The 24,952-nt window shown below is 41.4% G+C and overlaps 1 protein-coding gene across 5 annotated transcripts in view; it reads left to right on the forward strand.

Annotated features, from left to right (window-relative positions):
* Positions 1 to 6,421, forward strand: part of LOC101424665 (zinc finger protein 37A-like) — an 83,221-nt gene extending 76,800 nt beyond the window's left edge. For all 5 annotated transcript variants that reach the window (XM_012520948.4, XM_058292419.2, XM_071213552.1 and 2 more), the window contains one exon: positions 4,055 to 6,421. In XM_012520948.4, the coding sequence (XP_012376402.1) occupies positions 4,055 to 4,204 (150 nt within the window). In that variant the 3' untranslated portion in view covers positions 4,205 to 6,421. The remainder of the gene's footprint in view (positions 1 to 4,054) is intronic.
* The last annotated feature ends 18,531 nt before the right edge of the window (positions 6,422 to 24,952 follow it).

The following is a 24,952-nucleotide window of genomic DNA, read 5'->3' on the forward strand; positions in this document are numbered from 1 at the left end:
ACTAGAGAGTAGGTGATGCAACTCTGCTGAGGTTTAGGGCCCAGCTAGCACATGGACAGTACAGAGATTCAAGTCTCCTGAGTATACATCAATCCCAGCACCAACCACAGGTTCAGTAAAAGTGACAGAAGAGGCATGTGTAGAGAGGCCACATCTGAGTCCAACTCCATCACACTCAGGAGCACAAATTCCAAAGTAGGGCCCACTGGAAAGGCACTGAACTACAGTGCCATCTGTCATGACTATAGGACCTGGATATCTCCATAGCCCTCAGGAGCACCAGTACCTGGGGTTGTGTCTACTTTGGCTGTCTCTGGGACCCTGCTGAGACGTGCGTAAGCATGACCTCTCTGATGACCTCCCAACTCATTTTGAAGTCTCTTAGCCATAGAAACTCTTGTCTTTACCATTTCCCCTTTTATTCAAGCTCTTTTTCTTGTGATTGGTAGTAATCTCTCAGTGCCAGGGAGGCTCATCCCCAGGAGTTATGTCCCACGCTGGGGGGAAGGTAATGCATTTACATGCTGAGTTTGGCTTAGAGAGTGGCCACATTTGAGCAACATGGAGGCTCTCATGAGGTAACTCTTAGGCACCCTGAGGCTCTACGCTGGTTGAAATTTCAAGCACACAGGCTCATAAGCATAGTTGGGCCATCCTTCTTCACTGGTCTTTGCCCTTGCACTTGGGGGATTGTTGCTGCTCCATTGGGGAGTATAACAGAGTTCCTCAGAATGGGAATTTAGCACTCCCTCATTTGTCATGTGAAATTCTACCTACTTTGTCAATACTCAATGAACATCTGAACATATCTATATACCCTATATGTGTTCCCTGGAGAACTCCCTCCCACCCATGCATCCCCCATCAATGACACTCCACATCAGTGCTCCTCCCCTGCCATAGTTGAACCTGTGATCCAAAACTTCTTCAAAATTGAAGTCTAATATGTTGCCAAGTTCTGTTAATAGGAAAAAGAAATAGTAATAACAGGTTTAAAGATTAGAAATAGAATATGTAATAATTTAGAAAAACTAAAATAAAGTAAAAAATAAATTGGGGTTTTAAAAAAATGAAAAATATAAAAAATTTTTTTTATGTTTTTGCCTTTCATCACTGTAATAGGTGTTGTCCTATATGTAGAGTGGCAAGGCAGTCTCTTCCATTTCTTCCTCAGTGTAAACATCTCTTTTTTATTATTTTTATTGTGTCTTCAAAAAAGTTTTAGGTCACAGTAAAGTCACATATATAATATAGGAAACTCCCATATACCCAATATCAAATCCTTTTTTCCCTTCCCCAGCAATGATCTTTTTACAGGTCGATGTTACATTTGCTGTAACTGATGTACAGATATTGAAACATAGCTATGAACCATGGTTCCATTATGGTTTACATTATAGTTTACATTTTAGACTACAGTTTTCTCATGCTGCTTTCTGAATCTTCTCTTTATCCCTGATGTATGTCATTCTGAATATTATGTGCCTTGGGGTTGGTCTATTTGGATTTATTTTCTTTGGGGTGCATTGTCCTTCTTGGATATTTATATTGATGTCTTTCATAAGGATAAGGAAGTTTTTGGTCATCATTTCCTCAAATATTCTTTCTGCCCCTTTCCCATTTTCTAATCATTCTGGGACACTGACAGTGCATATATTTTTGCATTTCACGTGTTATTCAATTTCTGAGACCCTTTTCCATTTTTTCCATTCTCTTCTCTTTCTGTTCTCCTTTCTTGTCCAGTTAAGATGTTCTGTCTTTGAAATCACTAGGTTCTGATGTATTTTTTTCAAAGCGTGAAATCAGTGGTATTTGGTACAATCACTTAGTTGTGCATTCATCACTTCAATCATTATTAGAGCATTTTCATTATTTCAATAATAATAACTAATAATAATCATAAAAAGACAAAGAATAAGCTCTTCACCTTTCAATCTTTCTGTTTCCCCTGCTGTGAATACCTGCTATTTATGTCTATTTTAGCACAGTTATTTATTTACATATTAAGTAGTTTTACTGAGATATATTCACATTCCATATGATCTATCTAAAGGATATTATCAATAGCTTTTACTATAATCACATTTTTTTGCATTCATCACAAAATAATTTTAGAATGATTTCATTATTACAAAAAGAGTCCACACCTTAATGCATTTTTAAAAGTGTTTTTATACTTCACTGCTTCTTCTATCTATCTATCTATCTGTCTATCTATCTATCCCCCCTTCCTTCATCATCTGTTCTCTGTGTCCTTTTGCTGTGTGTTCTTAGGTGTCTGCTTGTATTCTCATTAGGCAGCTCCAGAGACAAATCCTGGAACCTTTTGGAGTGGGAGAGAGGCAGTCATTCTCTTGCACCACCTCAGCTTCCTGATCTGCTGCATCTCTTATTCTCTTTCCTCTGTATCTTTTTTTGTGGTGTCATCTTGCTGTGCCAGCTTTCTGTGTGGGCCAGCACTCCTGCATGGGGCAATACTCTGTGCAGGCCAGCACTCCATGGGGACCAGCTCTCCACATGGGCCAGTGTGCCTTCACCAGGAAGCCCTGGGTATCAAACCCTGGACCTCCTATATGGTAGACAGGAACCCAATTGCTTGACCTACATCTGCTTCCCTCTAATGCATTTTTAATTTCATGCATTGTGTCTTTCATTCCAATAAGGTCTGTTACTTTTCTTTGTAGACTTGCAGATTGTTCTTTATGCTCACTCATTGTCTTCTTAATATCCTTTATCTCTTTAGTCATATTTTCTTTCAATTCTTTAAATTGATTTAGGAGAGTTGTATGAGTATCATTTATTAAGTATCCTGTATCGCTTCAGGATATTTAGTTTGTTCCTTTGGCTGGGCCATTTCTTTCTCTTTCCTAATATGGCTTGTAATTTTTTGGTGATGTCTAGGCATCTGAATATGTTGTGAATTTATTCTAAATGCCATTTCCTTTCTCTTGCCTAATGTTGTTATTTTTTGACAGCTCTTCTTTGATATTTGGGTCCCCTTAACCTCAGTCTTTAAAATTTCCCACTTAAATTATCAAAATTATACCAGGAACTCACTAATAGGCATAAATTTTCTCCCAGATGTTGCAGAACAGAGAGTCACAATTTTAGTTTTTGTCCATGCAATTTCCATAAAGGTCAGCAGATGGCGCTCATTCACAAACCTTTCCACAGAGGTATCTCTTTCTCCATATACCTTTTTTTGTCCTGGCCGGAGCTGAGTTTCAAATCAGGCTCTGCTTGCTGAATTCACTGAAGAAAAGCCTCCCAACTCTTCCTCCCTTTTTCTTGTAACAGCTGACAGGGAGGAAGATGTCTGCTCCCCTCTCAGTCTGCTGCAATGAGCCAGGGGTTTTACCCCCACTTAATATCTTGGTGGTGGGGGAGGGGAACCCTTCCTGGCAGCTGGGAAGTTTAATAACTCACAGTTTGTTTTTTCTTCCTCTTTCTGTCCCTCACCCTCATTGGAGTTGTGAAGCACTGTCCTGGTCTTCTGACCCCTAAAGCAGGTCCCTTGGGCACCTTTTGGCTCTTTCTCCGTTGTTTTTGTGAGAGAGCTGAGCCCTGCCTGCCTAATCTGATGCCATCTTCCCACAAGCGTCCACATAGGCTTTTGAACACAGGAAATGCATAAATACTTTGAGCATTATGGCAACATCATGTAGCAAATTTTTTGACTGGTTTTTTTGCTCTAAAGAAATGAGAATAAAATTTGAGAAAGGGCTAAGTTTATATATATCCACATTCAATGGAAGCCATAAGTGTCATGATTTAACATTTGAGTTAAGGGAATATGTGGTTTTATAGGCAAAACAAGAAATGTAGAGAGCTAAGGAAATAAGTGAAGGAAATAGGAAATAATTGTCAATAAAATGAACAGGAGTCTGATAGGATATTTATTTTTTCATAGTTATTTATTAAATGCCAACTACATGCCAAGCCCTGGATCAGCAATCAGAAGAGCAGTACATGTAATTGTGGGGATTAATCGCTTTTTTTTCTTTCTGATTTTTATACTTCTTGTTAAGTTGATCTTCATTCTTCCTCCTTACAGATGAAGAATATAGACTTAAAACCACAAAAATGGGAATTTCTGAAGAATATTTATTCCCATTTGAGATCATGGATTGGTTCAGAAGAGATGCTTCATTTTGCTTCATTTTACAAGACTGGCAAGTTGTGGGAAGCCATGGTAAACTTTTGAGTCATCTTAAAGGTGGAAGATCAGGACTTAATGTGCATCAGAAAAATCATACTCAAGTAGAATCTTATGAATGTTCCAAATGTCTGACAACCTTTCAGAAAATACAGCTTGTAAAGCATCAATTAATTCATACTGGTGAAAAACCCTGTGACTGTAATGAATGTGGAAAAGCCATCAGAAATAAGTCAGAACTCATTAGACATCAGAAAAGTCATATTGGGAATACACCATATGAATGTGCAGAATGTAGAAAAGGCTTTTCTCATAAGGCAGATCTTGAGACACATCAGGAAATTCATACTGTAGAGAAACCCTGTGAATGTGGTAAATACAGAGAAGCCTTCTCATGTGAGTCAAGATATCTGGAAGCACCAGACAATTCATACGAGAGGGAAACCTTATGAATGTACTGAATGTGGCAAAACCTTCTCCCTAAAAGCACCTGTAAGTAAGCATCAGATAATCCATACTGGTGGGAAACCCCATGAATGTAACAAATGTGGGAAAACTTTCAACTTCAAGTCAGAATCATCAGACATCAGAGGATTCATTCTGAGGAGAAACTCTATGAATGTACTGCCTGTTGGAAAGCCTTCTCCCAGAAAGGATATCTCATCAAACATCAGTTAATTCATACTGGTGAGAAACCACGTTTGTAAGGAATGTGGGGGAGCCTTCAAAAGTACAGTGCAACTCATTAAACATCAGAGAATCCATACAGGGGAAAGACCCCATAAATGTGCAGAATGTGGAAAGGCCTTTTCTTGTAAGGCAAGTCTCAAGACACATCAGAAAATTCATACTGGAGAAAAACGCTATGAATGTGCTGAGTGTGGAAAATCCTATTCATGGGAATCAGATCTCAGGAAGCATCAGAGAATTCATACAGGGGAGAAAGCCTATGAATGTGCTGAATGTGGAAAAGCATTCTCATGTAAGTCAGTTCTCAAAGAGCATCAGAAAATCCATACTGGAGAGAAGCCCTATGAATGTGCTGCATGTTGGAAAGCCTTCAGCAGGAAATCAAAACTCATCAGACATCAGAGGATTCATTCTGGAGAGAAACCCTATGAATGTACTCAATGTTGGAAAGCCTTCTCTCAGAAGTCACATCTCATTAAGCATCAATTAACACATACTAGTGAGAAACACCATGAATATAAGTGTGGAATGCCTTCATAATGAAGCCAAAAACTCACCAGCAGAATACTCATGGCAGGGAAAAGCCCTCTGATTATGTGGGTGTTGGAAAGCCTTCTCCAATAAAGCAAGTATACATAAGAGGATACAGTGTGGGGGAAAAAAAATAACCAAAAACTTGTGAAGTGATTAATATGGGATGCCCTTTATCTGGAAATGAAAACTAATTATCTGTTATAGAAGTCATACAAAAATGTACTGAATGTGGATGTTTTAGTTTGACAGAGCTTTATCATATCTACCACACAATGGGTTTGCCTAAACAGTGGGAATTTGTTTGCTTGTTCATGGTTTGGACACTAGGAGAAGACGAAAATCTAGGGATCAGTCAACTTTTCTTTCTCCCTAAAGACCATAGCCTTGTGGTGCTGGCAGCAGGCAATCCCTGGGGATATAATACCTGGGGATAATCCTTGGCTTTTCCGTTACATAGAAGATCCTTCTGTTTCTCTTCCTGCCAACTTCCTTCTTCTCCCTATGGCCTTCTTATAAAACCTCCAGTAATCTAATTTAAGATATAACCCAGTTCACTTTGGCACACTTTAACTAAAAATAGCATCTTCAAAAGATTCTAGGTGTAATCCATAGGAGTATGGATTAAGATTAAGAACATGTCTATACTGGGGTTCATAATTCAGCCTACCACAGTGGAACAGTGAATAATACAGTTCCAACATTCTTAACCTAGAAACTTTAAACAAGGAAGAAACTGTCATGTTATATTTCAAAAAGTACTCGAACTGTAAGGGATTTAATTCCAAACTTCTTATGGAAAATTTAAAACAATTCTAAATTATAATTTTATTCACTGTGGAGTATAAAGCTAGTCAAAGTAAAAGCGAATGGAACCATGCAGTAAATAATTTGATATATGTATGGTTATGAATAATGAATTTATATTGCTAAATTATATAAAAATTTTCTCATGTAAATTTTACATAATTATAAAAATATTCCTCTCATTGAATACATGCAATCACTTCTGTCAAGTGTTTGTATTAAAAATTATAAATAAAATATACTGGTGTTAACGTGTCTTTTGTTTTAAACTTTAAAAAACATAAAATAAGTATGAGATTTCCAATTAAATATATTAAATAGCCCACAGGGGAACTGCTCCTGAGAACACTCTAGAATGATTGTAAGGAATTAAACAAAAGTATAACTTAGCAGTAGTGATGAGAAAAGAAAAGAGGTCCCAACTGGGATATTTAACGAATATAGGGAATATGGGAAGGAGTAGTGGTAACAATGGAACCACAGCCTTAAGTGTGCACACCATGATCAGGAGTGTAAGATGAATCTGCCTAGGAGAATTTCACCAAACAAATTTTCACCAAAACATCATAAAGTGAATTATGCTTACATAGAACTTCCAATAAAAGAACATTTGAGGAACTTCTAATGGGATGGGGAACAAGTAAAGAGAAGAAGCTGACATATCCACATAGAGATAATCCGGCTAATGGAGGGTTGCTCTGACATTCTTAATATCCTCATAGATGTTTGATAATTTATGTCATAGAATAAGCAAAAATATGATACTATTAAAACAATGTGATTGGTACATGAAAGCTTTTGGGAACTAAAATAGTATGGATATCAAGAGAATTCATTTGGGAAAGAATAGTCTTTTCAACAAGATTATTCTTTCCTGAATAGATACATGCTGCATATCCACATAGAAAAGAATGAAGTTTTACCCCTACCTCACATTATGTACAAAATTAATGCAATTTGATCAAAGATTTAAATGTAAGAGCTAAAGCTATGAAACTTAGAAGATGACATTGGTGTGGAAATCTTCATAATCCTGGATTAAGTACAAACAACTAAAGAGTCTGGGATCTGATCATGCCCATAGTGTTTAAAAATTCCAGTTTCATGAGAGCAGTTCCCACAGTAATAGCTGGACTACAGAGAAGAACAACCAAAGAGCTCTTTAGGAAAGATGGAATTAGTCTCAAAAATTTATTCCTTGGGAAGCGGACTTGGCCCAGTGGTTAGGGTGTCCGTCTACCACATGGGAGGTCCGTGGTTCAAACCCCCGGCCTCCTTGACCTGTGTGGAGCTGACCCACGTGCAGTGCTGATGTGCGCAAGGAGTGCCGTGCCACGCAGGGGTGTTCCCACATAGGGGAGCCCCACACGCAAGGTGTGCACCCCGTAAGGAGAGCCACCCAGTGCAAAAGAAAGTGCAGCCTGCCCGGGAATGGCACTGCACACACGGAGAGCTGACGCAACAAAAAGAAACACAGATTCCTGTGCCGCTGACAACAGAAGCAGACAAAGAATAGGCAGCAAATAGATACAGAGAACAGACAACTGGGCGGGGTAGGGGGGAAGGGGAGAGAAAGAAAGAAATCTTTAAAAAAAAATTTATTCCTCACAGTCCTGGTGAAAGGGGTGTCCTCTGGACATTCCTGGGGTTGGTGGGCAAGTCTTAAATGGTAAATCCATTCTAGCATTCCAATCTAAGTTATTGGATCTCCTTATCTACAGTATACCAGGGTAAATTGGATCTCTCAACCTCAGACAGACAGTCTAGGCCATCTTTGGGTCCATGTATCAGCCAGTCCCCTGAACAAACTGTTAGAGCCTTTCTAACCCCTTGAGCATTGAATCCAGAATCTCTGCTTAGTGGGCCAATACAAAAATTTAGCCTGATCCAATGTTATAGTTCATCATTTTTGCATACCCTTAAAATCCATTTTCACACATTTCCCCAGGATTTCTGTCTATATTAATTGGAAAACTCATGCAGTTATTTGAAAGTACAGCTTACTTCCTCATGGGTCACACTTTTCACTTCACCTTTGGGCATTTGTTGTGATTTTAGTCTAGTTATATGTCTGGAAGAGATGAGGGATGATAAGGGTGGATAAGGAGAATTAAATCTGTCTTGCAAGTTGAACTCAGGGCATTCCTTTGCATTTTTATCTGGTGAGACAGGATTAATTTCTTCAGGGGAGTTGGATGGGAACTCCTCAGGGCAGGATAGAGGTTGAGAGATGGTTACCTGTGGCTGGGGTCTGTTTAACCCCGACGCTGACGGGGGGTCTGGAGGGGTCAGGCTAGACCGCAGCGGCGTCTGAGGCTGCGGCAGACAGCCTGAGAGGGGCTCTCAGGTGTGGAGGACGCACGGCAAGGGGAGGAAGAAAGCCGCGGAGACCAGGTCTGTGCGCAAGTCTGGTTTATTGCGGAAGGGGACACAGCTTTATAGGGTTAGGGACTGTGTGGAGGGATTTGATGGGTGCGGGCGGGTACTGCTTCCTGATAGGTGGTTGTAAGCGGTTGCTAGGCAGAGGGCTGGCTGAGAGGTTTGGAATAGGGGAGGGGAAAGGGGGAGTGAGAGCTGGCCGGATGTTGGGCTAGGCGGGAGATAAAAAGGGGGAGGGCAGCGCCGGCCAGCCGCTAGCAGCAAAGGCCTAGTCAGGCATGGTCACCTTATCTAGGCCCAGTGGGCAGAGGCGGTATCACTTCTTGCTGCACCGTTTGCTACTGTGGCAAGCCGGGCTCCCTTCCTCCCACAGTTACCTCAGGGCAGGGAGGAGGCCTGGACTCCTTGCAGCAGGCTGGAAACTGGAATGGAAGCTTCACATTGGGTAGGCACCACAGGACAGACTTACAGATTTACCTGCCAGTGTCTCAGTGGAATTTAGGGTTTTAAAGACTCCACCAATATCATCAATCCAGATGTCTTCATCTCAATCCTCAGGGTTCTACTCCTTTACAATCAACACCCTCTCTTTAATAGCAGACATCTTGCAAGTTTGAGATTTTAGTTTCTGTTGTAACTCTGCTACTTTTACAATAAGACTCCGAGTCTTATTTTTAGAGACCTCTAGTCTACAGCTACACAAAACAATATTTTCTTTAAGAGCACACACAGGAACACTCACATCATTCATGTGGCACTTAAGTTGCAAATTTTAAGCCTTCAGCTCATTCCTTTCTTTTGAAACTGCATCTTGGGTGTTTAGGAATGGCCAACCAATATCATTGTAGCTTTTAACTCCACAAAACTCTGTTAGGGTGTTAAAGTCCTTAAGTGCTCTTGTATTGCAATTAGCCCAGTGCTTGCTTGACCAAACAGGTGTGCACCATTACCTGGCCAACTTGACACATTTGCCTAGTTATGGAATTTTTCCTTTTGTAGTAATGAAAATGTTTTATTATTGACTGATGTCATGACAGCACAAGTCTGTGATGAAAATGAGAGCCACTGAGAGTTCACTTTGAATGGACTGTACAAGGCATGGGACTGTATAAAACAGTGATTCCTGCAGTGAATGATAGGTTCTGGTTAACTGAACAAACATGAGAATGTTCTCATATAAACTATAAAAAATACATAATAACTAATATAGGGTATTAATAATAGGGTGCTGTATTAGTTAGCCAAAGGGGTGCCGATACAAAATACCAGAAGCCTGTTGGCTTTCATAAAGGGTATTTATTTGGGGTAGGAGCTTAGAGATACCAGGCCATAAAGCATAGGTTACTTCCCTCACCAAAGTCTATTTCCATGTGTTGGAGCAAGATGGCTGCCAACATCTGCCAGGGTTCAGGCTTCCTGGGTTCCTCTCTTCCCAGGGCTTGTTTCTCTTTCCTCTGTGTGCTTACTTCCTGACACTCTAGCTTAAGACTTCAGCATCGAAGTCCAGCATCAAAAACTCCAACATTAAAAACCCTCCAACTCTGTCCTTTGCCATGTCTTTTATCTGTGTGTCACCACCCACCAAAGGGATTTACTTAATCAAGTAAATCCAATATAAATCAGTATAATCTAATATGCCCAGAGGAAAATACCAGTTTACAAACATAATCTGATATTTCATTTTGGAATTCATCAATAATATCAAACTACTACAGGTGGGTTTGGGGAAAACTACACCAAATGTAAGATATGGGCTATAGTTAGTAGTAATATTTTGACAATGCTCTTTCATCATCTGTAACATATGTCCCAAAACAATACAAGGTATTAGCAATGGGGTGTTGTATGGCAGTCCTGTATGTTATTCATGTTTGTTTTATAAGTTCACAATTTTAACTATACACTTATTGTTTATGTATGTTCATGTATGTATGATATACTGCAATAAAATTTTTTAAATGAAAAAAAAAACTTAAAGAAAAGCTGACCAGCATAATAAGCCTATAAAGATAAACAGATGCTTAAACATCAGCAAAAAATTACAAGCCATTTTAAGAAACAGGAAGATATGACCCAGTCAAACAAACAAACTAAAACCTGGAGGCAACTCAGAATTTGGAACAACTAATCAAAGATGTCCCAACAAATATCTTTAATTCAATAAGATGAGAGAAGAGATAAAGGATATTAAGAAGACCCTGGGTGAACATACAGAAGAAATTGTAAACATACATAAAAGATAACATTTTATGGTAATGAAAGGCACAATAGAATAAAAAATATACTAGAATCACCCAATAGCAGATTTTGACAGGTAGAGGAATGAATTAGTGAAGTGGAAAATAGAACGTCTTAAATTCTATACACAAAAAATGGAAAAAATACACAGAAAAATGGAAAAAATTCAGCAGGGCCTTAGGCAATTGACAGACAGCACAAAAACACACAAACATACACAATATGGGTGTCCCAGAGAGGAAAGAGAAGCAAAAAGGGGTAGAAGGAGTGTTTAAGGAAATGATGGCCAAATATTTCCCAACTTTTATGAGGAACATAGATGTGCATGTCCACGAGTTGCAGTGTACACCAAACAGAATGAACCTAGCAGAACTACTCTGAGATACATACTAAACAGAGTGTCAAATGCCAAAGATAAAGAGAGAATCCTGAAAGCATTAAGGGAAAAGAGATCCATCACATATAAAGGTAGCTCTATAAGATTTGTGCTGATTTCTCATTAGAAACCATGAAGGCGAGAAGGCAGTGGTATGCTATAATTAAGGTGCTGAAAGAAAAAAAAAACTGCTAGCCAAGAATCCAGCAAAACTGTCCTTCAAAAATGTGGGAGAGCTAAAAATATTCACAAATAAAGAGAAATTAAGAGACACTGTCACCAAGAGTCCTGCCTTTCAAGAAATACTAAAAGGAGTTCTGCAGATTAAAAGGAAAAGACAGGAGAGAGGTTTGGAGGAGAGTATAGAAAAGAAAGATATTAGTAAAGGGAAGAGAGAAACAGAAATAAAACGTGACATATATAAGTCTTCAGAAAAAAAAAGACTGTATGTAGTAAGTACTGCCTTTACAGTAATAACATTGAATGTTAACAGATTAAACACCCCAAGACACAGATTGGCAGAATGGATAAAAGAAATATAACCCATCCATAATGGTGTCTATAAGAGACTCATCTTAGACCCAAGGACACAAATAGATTGCAAGTGGAAGGTTGGAAAAAGATTTGCACATAAACAATGTAGCTAAACTAATATCAGAAAAAATAGGCTTTAAATAAAGAGACATAGAAGTACATTATATATTAAGAAAAGGGGCAATCTACCAAAAAGAAAACAATGATAAATATTTATGCACCTAACCAGGGTGCACCAAAATGCATGAGGCAAACATTGGCAAAACTAAGAGGAGAAATAGACGCCTCTACATTCATAGTGGGGGACTTCAACATACCCCTCTCAAAAATAGAAAGAACACCTCAACAGAGGATCAATAAAGAAAAGGAGATATTGAATAATATGTTAGAAGAACTAAACCTAATGGCCTGATGATGCCTTGATCTGGACATTTTCATGGCCTCAGAACTATAAGTTTGTAAACTAATAAATTCACATTGTTAAAAGCCAGCCCATTTCTGGTATATTACATTTTGGCAACCTGGCAAACTAAAACAATAACTTATCAGGGAACAGGGTGAGGATAGAGAATAGGGAGTTAAGGCTTAAAATGTACAAATTCTTTTTGGAATTAGGGAAATGTTTTGGTAATGGATGGTAGCATGACATTGTGAACATAACCATGAAACACTGAAATGTATATATGAATGTGATTAAAAGGGAAAATATTAGGTTGTATGTATGATATGAGAATAAAAATTTTTTTAAAAATCCATGGAACTGCACAGCACAAACAGTGAACCATAAATTAAACCATGGACTAGTGAATAGTACAGGTATAAAAATGTGCTTTCATTAACTAACAAATCCATCACACCAATAGAGGATACTAATAATAGAGTGGTATATGGAAATCCTGTATTTTATGGGTGACTTATATAAACTCACAACTTCTCTATTAAAAATGCATTTAACTTCTGAACAATTCATCTTATTTCTAACATCTGGCTAATAGTCCCTCCCCTCTGAAACACACATGAAATTATTCATATATAATGCTATTCATTGTAAACACCTTAAGCATCTTTCCTAAGAAGCTAAAAAATCAATGGTACTTTCACACAATGGAGTACTATGCAGCTTCAAAAAATAATGAGGAATTTCACTGAATTCTGATATGGAAAAGTATCCAGAATATATTGTTATGTGAACAAACAAGGTGTGGAATAGAAGTATATAATTCACAAATTTTTGGCCAGGAATATGGAAAAAATTAGAATCAAATATGCACATTGCTTGTGTTTTCACAACTAAACAATGCAAGGAGATAGAAAATATTTACGATGAAAGTAACCAATAGGAAGCAGAGGACATTGGATAGGTGAGGAGAGGCATTTCTTAATGCATATTTCTGCAGTAAAGGATTAACTTGGCCACAGGAAAGGCCTTTGTCTAGCTCCTGGGACGTAACCTCTAAGTTCTTGGAATGTCCTGCCTAATAAGGGTGTCTTGACTTTCAGCCATGATGAATGTCTAGGCAAAAATTGTGATCCATGATGGGAGGCTTGGGTGACATGGTATCGGCTTTATGTTTAGAGGAGCTGAAGACCAACGTCAGCCTTGTGGGCAGTTAGCTGTGCCTATGTGACCAAGCCCTGGTAAACCCTGGACACCGAGGGCCAGGTGAGCCTCCTGGACTGGCATTCTCCTGGGGTGTTACACTGTTAGAGGACATCTGGGGTCCATGCCTGGACTCTCTTGGGTTCTGTCCTCTGCTGATTGTACCTTGTATCCTTTTGCTCTAATAAACCATCCCAGCTTCCTGAGTTGTGTGAGTCCTAGTGCATCACTGAACTGCTAGTGTTCTCTCAAACTGCAATACCTATTTAGATTTTATAGTTGTATGAATAATCACTTAGTCAAAGTTTTTAAAAAATTGACTGCTGCGTACCCAGCAGTAGGGGGCACCAAAATCGGTGAGTACACGTTTTCTGTACTCTTGGGAATTGGAGAACACTGCCAGCAGACCCTACAGAAACTCTTGGTTTCAAATTGGGCCAATGACAATATTTTGTTCTTTTTTATTCAGCAGCCTCTACATTAAGATAAAATTTCAAGACTGATGAAATAGAAATTACTAATAGGGAGACTAATGACTTTAATGTAATAAAACCAATGATAAACCATGACAATTTATTTAATAAAGTGGTTCAGTAATCAAAACCTTCACACAAAATCCCTCACAAGGCTTATATTTATGTGATTTTCATAAAATCTACAAATAAGTAATTTTCTTATATTAAATTATTAGAAAGAAGAAAGGAAGGAATAGAGAGGTAAAGTATATCAATTATGAGACTATAAACATGTTACCATAATAGGACAGGAACGTAAGAATGGAAAATTGTTTGCAGAATTAACCCGGGATTCAGAAATAAACATGAGAAAAATAGCATTAGCCAGAAGAGCCTAGTAACATAGATAAAAAGCAACTTACCATATGCTCAATAGCAAATAGGGTCTATGCAGGAATTCAAGAATACTTAGAAAATCTATTACACTATCCTCAATATTTATAGATTAAAGAAAGCAAGTTGTATGTTTATTCTAACAGATACAATTAAAGTACTCAATATAACTCAATGCACATCCAAGACTAAAGTGAAATCTGAGCTAACTGGTAACTGGAAGGAGGCTACTCACCCTGACAAAGGTTATCTTCCAAAAGTCGACAGCAAGTAGCAGAGCAGAAAGGAAAATTAAACTGCATATTTCCCCTCAAGATGGATGTGACCTATTTCTATTTTTCAATTTAATGCATGGACCTTTACAAACCTCCTAAACTCATTACAATAAAAAGTGGAGAATAAATAAAGAGCTCACCTGGGATGTGTTCATTTTCTGATTAGTTAACAATAAATGTTCTTATGCTTGATTAACAGAAACAACTCAGAAAACATTATTAAAATTAAAGTGCACCAAAGCATACGGATAAGGCAATAAGCTATACCCTTATTCCAACAGATGAGAAAAATAATTCAGTATCACTGAGTGCATATGCATGACTAAAATCAAATCTAAGCAAACTAGCAACTGGAAGGAAACTGCTTACACTTTCGTTAAAAATTTACATAATAGAAAACATGGTCAGGCTGCATTATTGATCATTTTTCCTAGAACTGTTTATCCCCAGAGTTAAAACACACACAGAAGGCCCACTAAAAAAGAATGGGGAGCTTTAAGGCAAGTTTTAAAATAATTGTTTTAACTGGAGTTGCAGTTTCTCGAAAGGCCATTTTGATGTTTTTGGTGACTTACCTGTGAGAAGGTGAAAGGCACTGGATTCCCCCATCCCGGCTCTCACGAACTGCATGACCCTGGGCAAGCCGTGCGCTTTTCAAGCCCAATTTCGTTAAAGCCTTCGAATGCCTCAGAAGTAGCTAACCTGGGAAGCCCTTGGGGAACCATGGCTCTGGGATTCTGCGCGGTCCGGGGAAGGTCGCCGCCGTCACCTGCGGTCGCGGGGTGAGAGCAGCGCGCAGCGAGTGGGAAAGGCGCAGGCCCTTGCGGAGCGGCGGCGGCGGCGCAGCTCCTCGCCTCGGGCCGTCCTCGCTCACCAGGTCCCGGGAATGGCCTTCCCGGGTGGCCGGCCTGGGCGGCCCGGCCCTGGCCTCCTCGCTCGCCCCGCTGGCCTCAGCGCCGGCCCAACCTTCCAGTGCCACCTCATCTGCGGTGGCCTCTGGATTTGGTGACACCAAGCCTGCTGCACTCCGGGCGGCGGAGTCCAGCACTGCCCCCAGGACGGCTCCTTCCCCCGCCTCGACGCTCCAGAGGGAGGCCTCGGGTCAGAGGGGCGCTGTCCCCAGCCAGGCTCCGGTTGCAGAAGCCCGCGCTCCAGCCCCCAGCGGAGGCAGAGGCTCGTCAGAGCCACGCTCCTCCAGGGCCCAGCCCGGGCTCTGGGAATATGGGACACAGAGCAGCCCCACACGCCTCCTACTGAGGGGACCCGGGGCCCGGACACCTGCACGCGGTGGGCTGCAGCCGCACTCACTCGACTTCCCCCCGGGCGCCGAGGGCCCCTCGGCCCGCGGCGGCCGCGCGCAGGCCCGAGCCTGGCGGGGCGCCCCCTGCGCCCGGCGGCCCTGAAGCCGGGCATCCCTCGTGTCCACGAAGGCAGGAGCCTCTGCCGAGCTCGCCGGAGGGCCGCGAGGCTGACCAGGCACGCGACCGAGGGAAGCAGGCGCCTTCCCGCAGCTGTCGCCTCTTAGCTGACGCCAGCCCACGCCGAGCACCAGCCAGCCTCCAACACCCTGGTCTTCAGCCAGGACGCCTGACGCTTCTCCAGCGACAACCTGTGTTCCCCGGGCCCCTCTGGCTCCCGAGCTCGGGTTCGGGGCGGACTCACCGCCCACGTTTTCCCGCCAGGCCCCGCAGCCGTCACCAGCCCTCTCCCCTCGCCGCGGGCGCGCTGCCCCGGCGCGCACGGCCTTCCCGCCGCGGGGCCCGCACCGGCTGGGGAGAGGGGCTCGGCCTGGGAGCCCCGGGCCCGCCTGGCCCCCACGCCAGGGTTGCGCCCCCCACTCCCGCGTGGCGACGAAACCCTTCCCTTCAGCCCCAAACCGGGGGCAGCGCTCAGGCCCTTGCGCGGCGCGGCGAGCCCGGGCGCGGTTCCCGTGGAGCCCCGCCCAGGCCTGGGTGCCCAGCAGCTCTCCCGCCTTTCACCGGGTCGGAAAAATTACAGGGAACCTTGCATGGTGAGAGCATTCGGAAGAGTAAGGACAATTACTCTTTTTAATTATGAAAAGTGATATTGGAATTATGTCGGAAATACTTTTTAAAAGGGAGCCCTACTATTTAGGATTGAAATGAAGTAGCTGTAATTTTGTTAAAATTCAGTCAAAACAATTAGGAAAATAAAATTGGGCAAAGCGGTAAGATTCTTTAAACCGAGGCAGTAGGCGTAATGGGGCTTACTTCGCGGCCTTCTCACTTTCTCCATCTGAGGTGCGCCGCTAAACCCAGAGAAGTCGAGGTACGCAGAACCAGGCCTGGAGCAGGCCTGAGACACGATAAAACCGCAGAAAAGGGAGCGCCGCGGCCCCCAAAGAGGGTCTGTGGCCGGCACGTTTACCTCAGCAAAGGGGAAAAGAGCAAGACAGCGTTTGAAAGACACGTGAAAGCACAAGCACGAAAGTAAGAATCGACATCACGCATCCCACACTTGCACCTTTGCGGAGAGCCCCTTAACCGCGCACGCGCAGTAGCCTGGGAACTTTTCACTATGTTATGCACACTGGGCATGGTTTTGGTCGGGGTTTCTTAGACCATCAATTATTTTTTCCATCCCGATGCTAAATAGAAGCCTCTATTTATTTTTTAACTTATGAAGATAATTTGCATTGGGGGGAGAAGCTACAGCAACTAAGCCAACGCGAGCGTCCAGCTCCACGCCTCCGCGCCTTTCCCGGGAGAGGCCCCGCCCCCGGCCCCGCCCCCGTCCCCCGGCCCCGGCCCCGGCCCCGCCCGCGGAGCTGCAGGGGGCGCGCGGGTCGCCGGGCACGCGCTCGGCCTGCGGCCCGGCGTTGCCCGCGCAGTGCGGGGCAGGGGCTGGAGGCTCCCGACCCGCGGCTGCCCCCGCTCGCGCCCCGCTCGCGCGCCTGGGCGCGGCCCCGCGCGAGGGAAGCTCGGCGTCCGCGCCCCGCGGCGGGGCTCGAGTTTCCTGGCCGCGCACCTGGCGTCTCTGTCGGTCAGTGCCCGTCGTTGACCTCCTCATCGCACTGAGTGTTCCGTCTTTCCAGAAATGGACTACTCCGTTTCAAGGGAGCATCATTTGGGAAAGCCAAAAAAAGCCTCACGTTTTTCAAGAACACGTTAACAGGTTTTAAAATATTCAGTTATCCTTTTTGATGGAATGCACTTTCTCCCTAGAAACGCTTGTTCTTTAAATGTAGAATAAATTACAAGTTAACCGAGAATAAACTGTCAATCTAATCACATTTACTCGTTTTATGCCAACAGGACGTTCTTCATTACACAGTGTTCGAAAATCATGAGTAAGTTTTTAAAAAAATTTTTTATCCCTTTTACGGTCTTTACCAAACAAGGCTGTTAAACTTTGCTATCACTTTAATATTTCATGGTTTTATTTAAATCTTAGTATATTAAATTGATTTTGGAGTAAGAATTGCAAGAGTGATGCTGTTATTTTCTTCCCAAATTAATGTGTTGATCTCTAGGGTTTGCTGATATATTTTTAATAACCCATTATTGTTTCTTTGTTAAATTGAAACCCCACTTTTATTAAGTAATAAAGTCTAGTCTATACTTGTATCTATTTTTGGATTCTACAGTTTGTTCCCTTGATCTGTCTGTTGGCGCATGATATACCACACTGTGTTAATTATTGTAGCCTCATTGTAGGTTTTAATACTAGGCCACGATGAAGTCTCTTTATTTTCCAGCTTTTCACTGGCTATTCTCACATGCTACCTATCCAGATAAACTTTAGAATAAGTTTTTAGGGTCCAACTTCTAAAATAATCATGTTGAGGTTTTGATTAGCATCATATTAAATTGAAATAATTAATGAGAAATTGTGAATTAATCAGTGATAAATGGCATCTTTACAAAAGTAATGACTTCCTGAGAATAATACAGTCCCCTGCGAAATTCTATTTTTAATTTAAATATCTCAAAAAGAGTTATTTTTCTACAAATAGATGCACATACAAATACTTTTTATTAGGTTTATTCTCCAATTTGATTCTTATTTTTGTAAATAGAAGTTTTCTATTTTCTAACAAGTTCTTATTTGTGTATAGGTGAATTGTTTTTTTATACATTGTTTCTTGCTGATTCTCTTATTGTTTGTACTAATGTTTGTGTATTATGAATTATCTTAGATATTAATGTCCATAAAGAAAAATCTACCAGTTAAAAAAATATATATTGCAAATAATAAACTCATAAAAATCTGATGAGACTATATTAAATCAGTCTTAATACAGCAAAATATATTATTAAAATTAATTTCAAAAATTGGAGAGACTTCTGCCTATGGAGCTGTGAAGAAGTTGGCAAGTTCCCTCCCCAAACACAAGTGTAAAGTTGAACAAAATTATCAAAAACAATCATTTTGGGACCCTAGAATATGGTCAAAATCAAACAGCACAATGAGAAGCATTTATCCATGAAAAACTGCTAGCAGATCAGTTAAGAAAAGTGGGGTCCCAGATCTTCTTGTTCCCCATTGTCCTAGTGCCCCTTCCAGCGCGGTTAGTAAGAACTGTAGTTTTTCCAGGTGGGTGTGTTGGGTTGGTTCTGATCAGGAGAAAAAACCCACACAATCATTTCAACAGGGAAAGTTTAATACAAAGAATTATTCACTCTAATAGGGGGTTTGAGTGACAAGGTGACAGTTTGCCCCAGGGCTGCCGATGCAAAGTACCAGAAATATGTTGACTTTTATCATGGGAAATTTATTTGGGGTAAAAGCTTACAGTTCTGAGGTTGTGAAATGTTCAAATCGAGGCACCATCAGAGATGCTTTCTCACCAAAGTAGCTACTGGTCATTCTGCAGCCTTGCCAGGTGGCCATCAGGCAAGATGGCGGGCCTGCCAGTCTCTTGCTCTAGTTTCTTCTTGAGCTCAGCTGTAGTTGATCAGTCGTCTCTCCCTGGGCCTCAGCGCCTTGTGCTTCTGGGACTTCTTTCCTTGAGCCCAGCTGTGGGTGAACCTGGAGTCCTTCCTCACATGGGCGAATCAAATATGGCAGCTTCTTTTCTCTGTCTCTCTCTCTCTCTGACTCTGTTTATATCAGCTCTAGTAAGAGGGCAGAGACCCAAACTGAGTCATTCCTCACTGATGTAGTCCAGTTAAAAGGGTCTCACACCCACAGGAAAAGATTTGCTCAAAAACATAATCCTTCTCTTTTTATTATTCATAAAAGAACTCCGAACTGTCACACAAGGGACTGGCTAATAAAAAATAGAGAGTGGCATCACAAAACGTGCCTAGCTGGGAAATCTGAGAGTCCATCTTTCCCCAGAAACACTGGAAAACTGGCAAGAACTATCAGAATGAAACTTATTGGAACTCTGGGAGTGTTACCAGATTTTACTTAGGTTCTTGGCTATGCTGCAGAAATGAATTTCAAGAGCACACCGGGTGAGTTACGCCAGTAATTTATTCAGGTAGGGAGGGAAGAGAAATGGGAGAAAATAACAGGTTATGGGGCCCAGGTAGAGAGGGAGGGGGTGAAAAGTGATAAAGAGGAGCTGATTTACAGGCTACAATTCCCCATTATAGGTTATAAATCCCCAGGTTTTACTTGTGTGGTGATCTAAGCAGGGGAGAAGGCAGCTGGAGTCTGGATCCAGAGGCAAGAGAGCATGAGAGAGCAAGAGTGCTCATTCAGGCTTTGCGCCTGGTTTTTGAACTGTTAACTATCCAACGCCTTTGCTAATGGCAGGGGAGTTCCAGCTGTTCACAGCTTTGATGGCTTATTTCTCCCATCAGTCTCTGAGGAGGGCCCAATGATCAAGTCCTTGGGGGAATATCAGGGCTTCTCCTGGCTTCCAGAGGAAGTCTTCTTCTGAGTGGTAGAATCTTGGGGAAGGTCTCCCAGCAGCCATCTTGGGGTTGCTGATGTCCACGTGGACTTCTTGCCAGGTTCCAGATCCGTCTATTGATTCCCTGTCTTACTAGCCTGCTTCAGAAATTTGTCAGAGATTTACAGCCATAAAGCAAATACTTAACCAAGGGAAAGGCCACTGAAAAATGGCAAGAGAACTTTGTGCCACTTTGATTTAGCCTTGCCCCACATGGAAGCAGAATGGACCTTGTTCCCCACGGAATTGGATTTGTCTGTTTTGACCTTTCTGGAGTTTCTATTAAATGTAGACACAAGGGGCATCCCTTTGTTTCATTTAACTTGGAACTCTATCAGGGAGGTGCAGCTTTGCAGAGGACAAAGCTCAAAAACATTGCAAGGTAAATGAACCTTGAACAAAACACTGAAAGGGAAAAAAGAGTTGGGGCAAACAACAGACACACAGATGGTCTGGGAGGAAAAACTGGGAGGCGAATTTTTTTTGGGGGTGGGGAGGGATATGAGATTTGAAAGCTTCAGTGTATACCAATGAGACTCTAAAACAAATAAGGACAAAACTAGGGCTTGAGTCATTGTTTTGTTGATTGGCTTAAAAAAGTGTTGGAGAAATGCTAATAATACAATTAAACTTAGAAACGTGTTACATAGTCTTTACATTGTTAATAGCACAAAAACTGAAATATTTTCCAGTATTTGAAAACTTTTATCTGAGTCAACAAATAAGTCACTGATATCATTGACAGAGAGTAAAGTTCCAGCATATGAATTCATTGTTTCATTGTTGTCTGACTCATTAAAAGAAACGAAAAAACATTCATGTCAAAACTACACACGGAGAACCTGTTAAACAGCCACTGGCATACCACTGGGTTAAAAACTCAATCTCATTTTTTCATGGATCTAGAGGTAGGTGAAATAAACCTCTTGAAATCCAAATTATCTTCTTATGCTCAAAGAAGATTTTATTTTGTACTGCAGAGGTTTTAATTCCTTAAACATCCATGGAAGGAAACTCCACAACCTCTTTACCAGTTCTGGAATTTGTGGTTGCTGCTTGATAAAATTCTGGTTTTGTATTTAGATTTATTATTTATATATAAAATTCCTACTTTTCATATTTTTTCAATTCCTCAGAGTTATTTAGTTTAGTTTATCTCAATCCTCGTCTTTATGACATGAGATTTAAAATTTAAAATCACTGTTGTGTAAAATATCCTTTCTTCCAGTAGCAGTAGTCTACATCTATTTCTGAGGTTTATGTCTTCATATTTTTCAGTGAGGAATTTTAATTTTAAAAACATCTATACATACACAATTTGTATGGGAAACTAATACTTCCATCTTAGAAATACATTACTTTAATAAGGCTCAAAAGATTTTAAGAGACTTAAATATAGTCCGTCTTACAAATGATAAGTGCATGTAGTTTCAGTCTCCTGCTCTCTGGTATGCTCCTAGCCTAACATTTCTTTCTGGTCTAACTTCTGCCCTAACCTTGTCTCCAGCTGGCCTGTTCCAACATCTTTATGACGTCTAGATTGGGTCATGCCTGTGCTCATAGCCCTACAGAACCTCCTGTGGTTACACTTGATCGCGGGCATTTAATTTAGATTCTGCCTTGGGCTTGAGCATGGACCCGGTTCAAGGATGTAAATCCAAAGAGGCAGCCAAGAAAATAACAAACCATTCATTTCTTACCAGATTCACATTTATTCAGCAATTAAGCAATCCAGCAATTAAATGATGGACTTAATTAAGCAATTAAGGAAGCCTGGCACTCCCTTATCTCTGGATTTGGTCCCCTAGGGAAGTCTCCTGGTGCTTTCAGCCCTGCCTGCTCCCGGCCTGTGTGTTTCTGCTGATTGCTGATTGCCTTCATAAACCCCAGTGTGCCAAGAGGCTGGCATTGTCTGCGGTCAGCGCGCAGCAGTCCACTGCAGCTCAGTGCCTCTGGAAGTTGAGGATGGTCAGAGAAGCAGGAGATGCAGTGGTGGTTTTTTATGCCAACCAAAAGCAAGGCATTTAAAAAAGAAATTGGAGTAAAAGGAACATACGTTTTACCATTTTAACCATTTTTAAAAAAGATTTATTTATTTCTCTCCCCCACCCACCCCGGTTGTCTGTTCTCTGTGTCTATTTGCTGCGTCTTCTTTGTCCTCTTCTGTTGTTGTCAGCAGCATGGGAATCTTTGTTTATTTTTGCTGCGTCATCTTGTTGTGTCAGCTCTCTGTGTGTGCGGCGCCATTCCTGGGCAGGCTGCACTTTCTTTCACGCTGGGTGGCTCTCCTTACGGGGAGCACTCCTTGCGCGTGGGCTCCCCTACGCAGGGAACACCCCTGCGTGGCAGGGCACTCCTTGTGTGCATCAGCACTGCGCATGGCCAGCTCCACATGGGTCAAGGAGGCCCGGGGTTTGAACCGCGGACCTCCCATGTGGTAGACGGACGCCCTAACCACTGGGCCAATGTGGTAGACGGATGCCCTAACCACTGGGCCAAGTCCGCTTCCCCATCTTAACCATTTTGAAGTGTACAATTCAGGGGCTTTTAGTGCACTCGCTCTCTTGGGCAACAATGATTTGACAGGATTTCCTTACACGGGGGGAACAACACAACAGAAGTTCTCCAGTCACTGCAGAGGGCCTCTTCATGCCTGTGGGCATGTCTCAGCACGTGGCCAGGCGTTTTGCAATGCCCCCCCCAGTCTTCACTTCCTGCTTGGGAAGAGCCTGAAGGTCAGACAGAGGTGGTGACAGCGTAGAGCCTTGGATTCTTTCTGAGCACGTGCCCGACGCTGGACATGCACGTGTGGCTGTCTAGATTCCCAGGAACGTGTGGGAACTTTTCAAAGCCCTTATTACCCAGAGCTTCTTATTCCACAGCCTTTTCTTCCAAGGCTTTTGACCCATCTGCTGTTTCCCCCAACTGTTAGCCCCTTTTCACACCAAAGCAGCAACCAATACATCTGCCTTCCAGTGTTTTTGCAAATGCCTCCCTCCTCCCCCACTTCTCTGATAGCTGCCTCCGTTCTGAGAGATTTTAGATAGGCAAAATAATGGTAAAACCTGTGAACTGGTCATTTAAGGAGCCATCAAACCCATCAATACAAACAACCCTTATTCTTTCCAAATAAGGTCCATTGAGTTTGCTCCTGTACCAGGGAATGTGGAAAGCTGTCTTCCCGGCTGCCTCTGAGCTGCAGAACAAGGGATTGGTGCTAGAGTAGGTTAAAATGCCACAAAGCTCTGTTACTGAGATTCAGCTGTTTTTTCTTGATTAAGCATTCACCTGGATGTATAAGTTTTCAGTTTCCAGAGTTCCAAAAAAATGAATTCTGACAGTCTTTGCCAGTATTCTCACTGTTTGGGGGAAGAAATGGAATTTTAGTGGTCCCTACTCAACCATTTTGCTGTCTTCACTTTAGGCAACAATTATTTCTGACTGATGAGATTATTAAGGAGACATTTAATCTGGGCCAAATTTCCTTAGTCCAGAGGCCAGAGAAGCAATTAAGGCCATGACTGAAGGGCAAAAATATCTGAACTTAAGGAGTTTACTTCAAATGGAACATATTTTTGTTTAAAATATGTAAACCACACAAAAGTGTAAATTATCATTCCCCAACCTGCACCTCGCAGTACAACTCTGACTTCTTTCATTTTACACACACACACACACACACACACACACACACACTATACCTGTTTATAATTATATGTAGTTTTTGTTGTTACAAAAATGGATCCTGTTATAGCTTGCCTTCTATGTCACTGTATCTAAATAGGAGAATCTATAAGCCATATTCTGGTATGGCTAGACCTCCATGGAAATCATCCTTTCATACAGAATGATGAAAGTATATTTAATGGATGATTTTATGGTTCTATAGGGTTTATGTGCATAGGCACATATTCTGCTCATGTGAAAAGAAACCACCCATGGTTTCTACCAAGGACATAAAAAGGTAGTGTCAGGCTTACCCCAAGAAAACTCTTCCTTTGCCTCTTTTCATTCCAAGATTTAAAAAAATTTATCTCTTAGGCTTATATTAGTTTTCATGAGCACCCCAGTCAGATGTCAGGAAGCCTGAAAAAAGAGAACTGTGGCTTTTATTAGAACAAACAGAAAAAAAACTAACACCAACCTAACAGGATCAGCAAGCTCTACCAACACTATGTAATGAGGTGGTATAATTTAAATACTGATGAGACAAATGATTTCATCTATCATTTTCATAACTTGTTGATTTTTACCTCATTTGCTATGGTAGAATGAACAAATTCTTTAAGACATTAGTTTCCTTTGGGAGGAAAGATTACTTACTGAAAATGGTTTTATTTTCTTTTCCTCCAAATCAAACTCCTGTGTTGTATTCTAGTGACACCTACTGGCCTCTAGGATATTGGAAAAAGAGCAAAATTTTGCATGTAAAACCTAATAGCTCTACTCAAAGTGTTATGTAATTATAGACAATTCTTGCATATAGTAAGAATTCTCCAAATTTCTACCCTCTTCTTATTAGGTTAAATTATATAGAACTGCCAATATTCAAATAATCTTTTTGATCAGAAAAAAAATGGCAATATTTTATGGCACAAGGTAATATATCTATAAAAGAAAAAGCTTTAAAAATTAAGGCCATTTAATAGGCA

Source organism: Dasypus novemcinctus (assembly GCF_030445035.2).
Source record: "Dasypus novemcinctus isolate mDasNov1 chromosome 8 unlocalized genomic scaffold, mDasNov1.1.hap2 SUPER_8_unloc_2, whole genome shotgun sequence".
Taxonomy (NCBI): domain Eukaryota; kingdom Metazoa; phylum Chordata; class Mammalia; order Cingulata; family Dasypodidae; genus Dasypus; species Dasypus novemcinctus.